This window comes from Rhamphochromis longiceps, linkage group LG5 (genome assembly GCF_057381845.1).
Source record: "Rhamphochromis longiceps isolate RC_006_pf linkage group LG5, R_longiceps_female_GT1.1, whole genome shotgun sequence".
Classification (NCBI taxonomy): domain Eukaryota; kingdom Metazoa; phylum Chordata; class Actinopteri; order Cichliformes; family Cichlidae; genus Rhamphochromis; species Rhamphochromis longiceps.
The window spans coordinates 32,162,684-32,171,222 of NC_140561.1; the positions used below are offsets into that span (position 1 = coordinate 32,162,684).

General features: G+C 39.3%; 1 protein-coding gene across 5 annotated transcripts in view; it reads left to right on the plus strand.

The window, feature by feature from the left end:
- The window catches only part of arhgef10la (Rho guanine nucleotide exchange factor (GEF) 10-like a), a 123,710-nt gene extending 115,905 nt beyond the window's left edge, over nt 1-7,805 (plus strand). For all 5 annotated transcript variants that reach the window (XM_085407242.1, XM_085407239.1, XM_085407241.1 and 2 more), the window contains 2 exons: nt 3,456-3,578; nt 4,165-7,805. In XM_085407242.1, coding sequence (XP_085263368.1) covers nt 3,456-3,578; nt 4,165-4,715 — 674 coding nt within the window. In that variant the 3' untranslated portion in view covers nt 4,716-7,805. The remainder of the gene's footprint in view (nt 1-3,455; nt 3,579-4,164) is intronic.
- Nucleotides 7,806-8,539: the final 734 nt, after the last annotated feature.

The window sequence follows — 8,539 nt, forward strand, 5'->3', positions numbered from 1 at the left end:
AATATTCTTGCCTTTCTTCAAATCCATGCTTGTTTAATATCGTGCCATTTTACCTCTTCTTCTCTACATGCACCTCCCCTCTATCCTCTTTTTGAGTTAATATTTTACTTTCTTTTTGTCCCACTTTTTCCCTTACGCTCCCTTTTTCATCTTTTCCACTCTGCTTTAAAATCCTCTCACCCCTGTTTTACTTCTCACTGCAGTGTGTTTAGGATGCCACAGAGAACCCATTACTTCCTGTGCACCTTCCTTCATGATGGATGAAATATTTATCTGCAACTGTGGGTGTTTTTCCCTTTTTTAAGCAAGAACTATGGTAAACAAATTAGAGCATACCTAAAAGTGTCTAATGTGATAATGATAGTTTGACTCAGTGTCAACTTCGCTCAAACATTTTCAGGCGGTGGCTTGTGCACCTATTAGCCTATTTGAAACATGAATTCAGAATATTGAAGATCGCTTTAAGCTTAAGGGAGAGGTATAAATACATCTGGATTCAGAAAATTTGGTCCTTTTATTGAGTCACACCAGAGTGTGATTGATGTATTTAGAGCATTACTCCATCATATCAGGAATAAAAAGCTTTTCTCTTGTGAGTTGTGTAAAGAAAGAATACCAACAGGCATATGTTTCAAGCACAGAACCTTTCTCTTTTAGATCAAAGTTCCTTTTTTCCCCCCCTGCTCACGAGGAGACTTTAAGGAGAACAGGCTCCTATGGCCATAGTATCTGGAGAAAACTGTGACCCAGAGGTCATCTTCACCCAGCGCTGGTGCTCCCCCTTGAAATATGCAGTAGATCTGTGGGAGGGTCACAGCCTCAAGACTTGGCCCTGGGGGAAGTTACAGGGTGAAAAGAAAAAGAGTTGCGCGGCTCATGTCTTCTGGGTCCACAAAAGGAAGAGGATCTTTGACTTAAGTTGTGATTTGTTGAGCTCACAAGAGAAAAGCGGATCCCTCGACACTCTACAACCAAAGATACTGCACATGAATTACTGATAGTTGCTTTCCATCACTCGGTCTCTGCTCCCTTAGGTTTCTCCTTGACTTATGCTAGGACATGCAGTAATGATATACCCCCTAATCCTCTCCCCTTAATGTGATTTATACTCAACAGGGAATTCCAGTTGCAGTAAACAACAGAGAAGTTTCTGAGGCAGAGAAAACTGCTGATCTCTTCTCTACTAATGCCTTTAATAGTTCTATCCTTAGGGTGAAAAAAATATCCCAAAATAAACTCCTCAGTGACATATCATAGGGAAACATTTATCTTTTGGAGACATCTTCTTTTTAAGCTCCCACGATAAACCCACTACATTTCGGAGTGTGTACATTGCTGTAAAAATTGGAGGTGCAATATTGCTCGAGGTTAAGCTATACCTCCTTAATCTTTGCCATTATCCCTCTGTAACACTGTTCTAAAGACAATGCCTGGTGCCCACATCTTCCGACTTAACTTGAGATTTCATGGTAGCCTGTGAGTGGGTGTTCATGAGCATCATTCTCTCACTTAAGCCCTCTAACCAAAGCACAAACAGACAAACAGCTCAAATAAACAGTTTTGAGATAAAAGCCATTTCCCCCGACGTCTAACTAACTGCTGTGACCCTCTAACGTCTCCATCCAAAGGCCTCTGCGCTCTGTTTGCTCACTGCGCTTCCTCTTGTACACACTGCATGAACTTCTTACTTGGCAGGATTCATCTCTGCACAGTGAAATTAATTAATTAATAACAGTGTTGAGCCACTCATGCAAATCGTCATAATCTGAGCATGACACACAACCGCGTGTAAATACAGCTACACATGTAAATGAGCATTCTCTTGGTTGTATTCAAATGACTGTTGGTGTAATTCAATTATCATTGCCATGGATATTATGGTAAATGGTTCTATAGATAACTAGGCCACAGTGGGAGCCAAAAGCTGAGGGACCACATAAGGAATGCAAAAATAAATCCACAGCAACAATGTTTTTTTAGTCCTTTGTTAACTGGAAACAAAGAATGTGCATGTACAATAAGAGGGTGCAATTATCCTTTCCAAGGCACTAATGCAGTGCTACAAACAGCTCTGCAGTGGGAAACCTAACAGTACAAAATATATGTTGAATATTGCATCATGCTCTATAACAGAATTTCAAAGTTAACTTTATCCAAAGGATTATTAACACACTCTAAAGGAAAAGAAAATATGCCTGAATTGTAGCAGAATGAATAACAACTTGCTGCAGTGCATCACATCTGGTGTTATCAACTACAGACGAGAATAAATAAGTAGGTAAAGAGTTAAAGCTAATTCTGCTTGTCCACGTGCACAGTGATGGCCCTGGTTAAGATAAATAACAAGACACAAAAATCAAAACTTTTGTAGATGCGTGTGTGCGTGTGTGTTATCAGGAGAGTTGGAACTCCCTCCACTACAGTCAGCAAAACATTTCTCCCATGCCTTCTGCTTCGCTTGCACTCTAAATCTTCCCAGAAATTGCAAAATAAATATACTTTGAATAATAATGTGAAAATTACAGCCCGCAATTTTAAAAATAAATCAGCTAGTATAATTACGAAGCAGCTGAAAATGATATTTTTTAATAAGAACGGCCAGTAAAAAACAGCAGAGGTTCAAGCTACGAATAAGACAAGATATTGCTCTTCCCAAAATAAAATAAAGCAGGAGGTGGCTGTGTCTCAACAAAACTGTCACAGAGCAAAAAACACCAACCCCTTCATATCACAGTATCAGTTTTGTGCAGCATTGTTTTGGGGAGACACACCTGACACATACCTGCACAGCAGATAATACACAAACTTGTGGCCTACAGCATGTAGTATACACACTCATATTTTCACCATCAGGACTTTTTAAAAATCAGACCCATGTTCGTGTTAAAGTTGGGTTTGTTTTAGTATAGAAGGTGCAGCGACTGTGAAGCAGGTGAAAACGATGTAGCTCCACATTTCTGAAGCACTCAGTTCGCAGACAAAAATGTTTAATATTGAGTTCACAGTCTCGTTTCTTCTGTTGTGCTTCTATGAGTTTTCTTTCAACTGGGTCAGTAGCAAGAACATGGATCCAACTTTTCATAATCTTATGTAACCCAGAGCCCTAGGTAGCTGTGCTGTGCATGTGTTAAGCTTGGCAAATACAGACTGATCACAGAGCTTAAATCTTACCTAAAGCTAACACCGGGAATCAACAATGAAAGTATTTCTATTTATTTACTTATTTATGTGGACATACTAGGACTGAACTGTTCTGGTATTATTAAAATAAATGAAAGCCCATAATTCATTCTCTAAAAGATAGACCATCCAGTCTGGTTGTATCTTTTTATCAGCAGGGAGTCTATTTTTATTCCACAATCTCCAATAACATGCTGGAGTTTTGAACTATGTTATTCTGTAACAATACGTGGTGAAGAAAACTCAATTTTCTGTCAATGTTTTCTATATTGCAGGTCAGAAGAGCATGCGAGTCACAAGTCTTCTAATTTGCCAGGGGCTGTTATGGGTGGGCACAGCTCAAGGCTTAATTATCACTCTTCCAGTTTCCAAACTGGAGGGCATCCCCAAAATAACAGGTATGGATCAGAAGGGGGTGTCTGACTCTGATTGAACGGCCTCTTAAGAGGTCAAAAGAAAATGGAGGAGTTGTGCTTTTTTTCGAAAGAAAATTACTCTGCACTGCCCATTATTGAGGTCGCACTTCACATTCTTCTTGTTACCGTGGGAATCAGTGCAAATATAACTAGGCTGACAAGACACAAATCATTGTGTGTGTATATATGTTTTCGAAGGATAATTTAAAAACTGCTTGGCTGTGTTTTGTTTATAATGCCAAGGAAATGAGGTCATTAGTTTCCCACTTGCAGTACCCTTACTTCACGGCCATCTTATTCCAGGCTAGTTTATTGAATAATATGTAAATATGCCACAAACTATAGCTGCCGTTATTGCTGCTATATTGGTAGGATTATGATAAATTGACACAGTTAACAGCTGATGACATATGATCCAAGGCTGGGTTCAAATCATTTCAAGTTCATACATTTGAAATTGGAACTTGCATTATTCTCACATTTAATTGATGCAACTCATGACGTCTTGACCCCGGCCCTGTTTACAGCAGAATGCCATTTGAATATTTTTGTCTTCTGCCTTCTTCAGGAAAGGGAATGATCTCACTAAATGCCCACTGTGGGCCTGTGGACTTTTTGGCGGCCACCACAAGTTCTCTGTCTCCTGAACTTCTAAAGAGGGATTCTGTTGGGGAGAGCCCAGACTCTGCATGTGTAGTCGAGGATCGCAGTGACAACTCCTCTCAGGAATCCCTGCAACCTTCCAGCTCCTACCAGGGAGAGGGGAGAGGCAAAGGGCGTGGCGTTCTGCTGCAGTATAAGCTGCGCTCCACGTCGGGACTGCCCGGACGGCCGTTAACGGCGCTGGGCGACGAGGCGTCGGACTCCTCGCTGGAGTCTTTAGAGCACAGCGTGGAAGACGGATCTATCTACGAGCTCAGCGATGACCCAGAAATGTGGGTCCGGGGACGCACTTGTGAAAGGGATGGGGGCCGCAGGGACAGGGTGATTTCTGCTGCAGTTATCTCTGGAGGAAAAGGTTTTCGCAGACTGAAGGAGGGAGCAGCAGCAGGTACTAGGACAAGTGGGGAGGGTTTAGAGAATATTCTTATGGTATGGCAGCTCCCACTGACAGTGTGATGTGGCAAACTTATGTGTATTCATAGAATTCTCCATAGCTTAGGCTTGAATCACCTACTCCATAAATTCTGTACATTTGAGTATATGATGAGAAGGCGGTGCCTCTGTCCCAGAGCATGGCATGTTATGTTCGAACCTGTGAAATAAGCACGCTAATGAGTTAATGCTGCTTATAAGTCAGCCCATAGGATCCTTTGAATGTTCAGGATGGCGCATCGTGATCTTTGCAGCAGAGGCACAGGCCACTACAGATTAGGTGTGTGCTGTGGGATTGTTTTGAACAGCTCCCCTCCTTAGTTAAGATTGATGCGCCACAATTTAACCTCATCATTGCTACGTGTGCCGTGCCACATCTACTCGGTGCAAAGGATTTCTGTGTGAGCGCCCATGGACACGACGCGTTTGAGAGGCAGCCTTTGTGGAATCTGCCATGCTCTGCAGAGTTGGAAATGGACGTCTTTTATCTGATCCTGTGGGAGAGATCCCATCTGTTTAGAGCTGAAAGCTGGGGACTACCATCGCATCACAAAGCACATTAGCATCACTTTATAAGCTTTGCCAGCTTTTTTCTCATCCCATACAATGTGAATGTACGATACCTTGCATTGTGTCTCAAAGCTGAATCGGTGCTCTCTGGGGGAAAGAAAAAAAAAGAATGTCATTTTTCTTATTTTTTTGCAGGTGTTGCAAAAATTACTCTTGGTTCTTAAAGCGTACTTTGCCTATATTAAGAAGAGTCATCCTAGTACAGTGTTTTAAAAAAAAAAAGAAGAAGAAGAAAATACGTGATTTGGAAAACTACCTGATGAGAGTCACAGATGGTGATACTCTACACTACAGAATCTATAATCACACTGCAGAATGATCTAATTATTACAGTTTTATTTGATCAAATGAAACTTTTCAGTGCCAGAGCAGCGTATTATCTTCCCGCAATATTATAAATGCCAGATATGTGTTTCATTAGTCACTGGCATCTATCAGCATAATTAAACAAATGTGCACCCTGGTTTGCGAATACTCGGCTCACATCAGTGGGAAGCCACATTCAAATATTCAAAGTTAGACTCAAACGAATGATGAAATGAAAGCGCTGCAGCCATCTAAACTGCTGTCAGCTGTGTACAAATACAAATGCTCATGTTTACAGGACCATTAATTTCAGTAACAGAGGAAGATTCTGACTAAATATGTTCTAATACAGTTACAATACAATTAACAGATGGTCGTGATGATGTATATTACCAGTGATATCACCCAGGACTTTAAGTCATGGAGACTTTTTCGTGTTTTCCTTCTGTTTTGCTAATGTTTTGTAAATATTTGGAATTTTAGTCAAACATTTTGTCCATAATATTTTATAATCAGGATATGAAGACGTCCTTAAACAACCTGTCATTCCTTATGTATAGAAACCTCACAGTTTTTCTGTGGTTATCATGTCTCGAGATTAGTTGATTTACAGAATCTGTGTTTAACCAAAAAAAAATATATATAAAACTCTTTTTTTTAAATAATTAAAAAAATACAAAGGGATAACAAAGTATTTGTAATGCAGTGTCCTTAGAGTCCATACATATTTTTAAACTTGTGAGCACCCAACAGTATGAGAAGTGTTCAGTGGTACTGTGTGAAGTATTTGAAAGGTTTTCCTTTAAGACGTCTTAAAGTTGAACACGTGTTGGCAGACTTGTAAACACGGACTTTCATAGAGGAACCCAAATCAAGAGGTACGTATTTTACAATGCACATCTTTCACGGTGTGCAGGCACAGTAGGTGGAGGCCACACAAGTATCCGACTACGACCTGAGTTTTGTTGATTTTCAATAAGCCTAGCGATGGTTAAGGTTATGGTATATCATTTTTCTCCACCTCTATTCTACTTAGCTTTTCCACCACACGTGGATTCTCATCTTATCCCTTTATCGCAGAAGCATGAAGTTCATGTTTTGTATTTCCCTGAGGCACACCGAGGTTTATTCTCTCTTTTCTTCTGCTCCTCACAAGTGAGATTCCAAAAAACGTTTTAAACATCCCGCTGTCAGCCGGAATCATTCAGGAAAAAGATAAAATAAAATAAAATGATGTAAACTGTCCTTGGATGCTGTCATCTAAATGTAAATCTAAATGTCACATCAGAAATGTATATTTTAATTCATGTGAAATTCAACGCTGCTGAAGGCACAAAACTCACAGTAACTGTAGAGATTGTTCATTCAGCCGTTTTTAGGGTTATTTTTTGCCTCGACTGGAGAGGGAATAGACAGCAAACATGGCTGGAATCAAACCAGGAGTGTTGCATTTGGCTACTATGGCACTTAACTTATTTAAACAGAGCATAAATGTAATTTCTGCAATAAAAGTTTCATATCACATATCAACCTTGGCATTTCATTTGCTTACAGTATTGGCCTGCAGGTATTATCCATGCACTGAATGTTAATACTCAAGAATGAACATAATGTATTACTAATTAGAAGTCCTACTGTACTAAACCTATTTCATTTTATATAAAGGACTGCAACTCTACTGACGTTTTGAAATAAGAAGCAGTTTACACATTGTTTTCTTCCTGTGGTGATCTATATAAGTAGATTTGACAATTATTTCTTTGAGCTATGATAACATTTACTCACAACGTAAAGATGCTGAGATTTGACAACATTGTGACAGTACTGAAAGTAAGAAGCCTCTGTTGTAAACACCCATCGCCTACTTTGATGTCGTTGTACGCATAATTTTCCTGTGCAGTGAAGCATTATTACCGTCATAAAAGATGCATCCACCCTAAGTTCCTCCTCTTAGGTTTGTTGGCTTATTTACAGGCTTCGTTGTCACATAGTTCCCAGATCTCAGTGACTCGTTACTTTGGCGAGTAGAATATTATCATAGCTGATAGAAATGTAACGTCAATAAGGTTAGAAAAGCGATGAAGAAGAATTATACTTCAAGTAATAATATTGCACTTGAATGGTCACAAGCATACAGGAAAAAATGCTTGTTTCCTTTTGCTGCAGTACTTCGATGTTACATGTCTAAATATTGTCTAATGTGCATATACTAAATTAAAGCATTTCATTGAAGATGAAGAGTTTAAGCTTGATTTTTATTTATTTACATGACTGATTAATAATAACGGGGCAGTGGATGCTGTCAAAAGTTTACTATATTGCTTGTCATTAAAATGTTGCTACTTTTCTGAGATTTAGCAGCAGAATGTCCTCTATTTGTTTGATACCATCATTTGGGTAATTACCTCATTTTATTTTGTGTTTGGTTATTTAAATTATAACAGGCTTAATCTGTTGGAAGCCGGGCTTTTTAAAAAAAAAAAAGAAACAACAACAAAAACCGAACTTTTTGGGGACTACTGAGACTGAGGAAAACAAAAGCTGATGTAATTTTTAATTTTTGTGCTCAGTGGTTTCCCACTACCCCCAAGACATCACATCACAGGCTACTTAGTCCAGGACTTTTTTTCTTGTTATTTCCCAAGAGCATTGTTGGCTTAAAACTGAAGACGGCATCAATTTTACAAGTGGATTTAATTTAAAAGAAGAAGAAGAAGAAGAAGAAAAGCATTGATTATATCCTTTAACAGTCAGTAGGGGACAAAATGTTCCATGCCTATATTTCCCTAGATTGACAGCTTTTGTCAATCATAGGCACTTTACAGAGATGTAGTTTCTATAAGTGCAGTCTTTGAGTAGAACTTCGAAGTTAAATTATCGCCACTGAGACTTGTTTTGTCACATCCTTTATGCCTCTTCACCTTCATCGTAGGTAAAGTGCCAGAGGCTTATGTCGTTGCATGGCACACTGC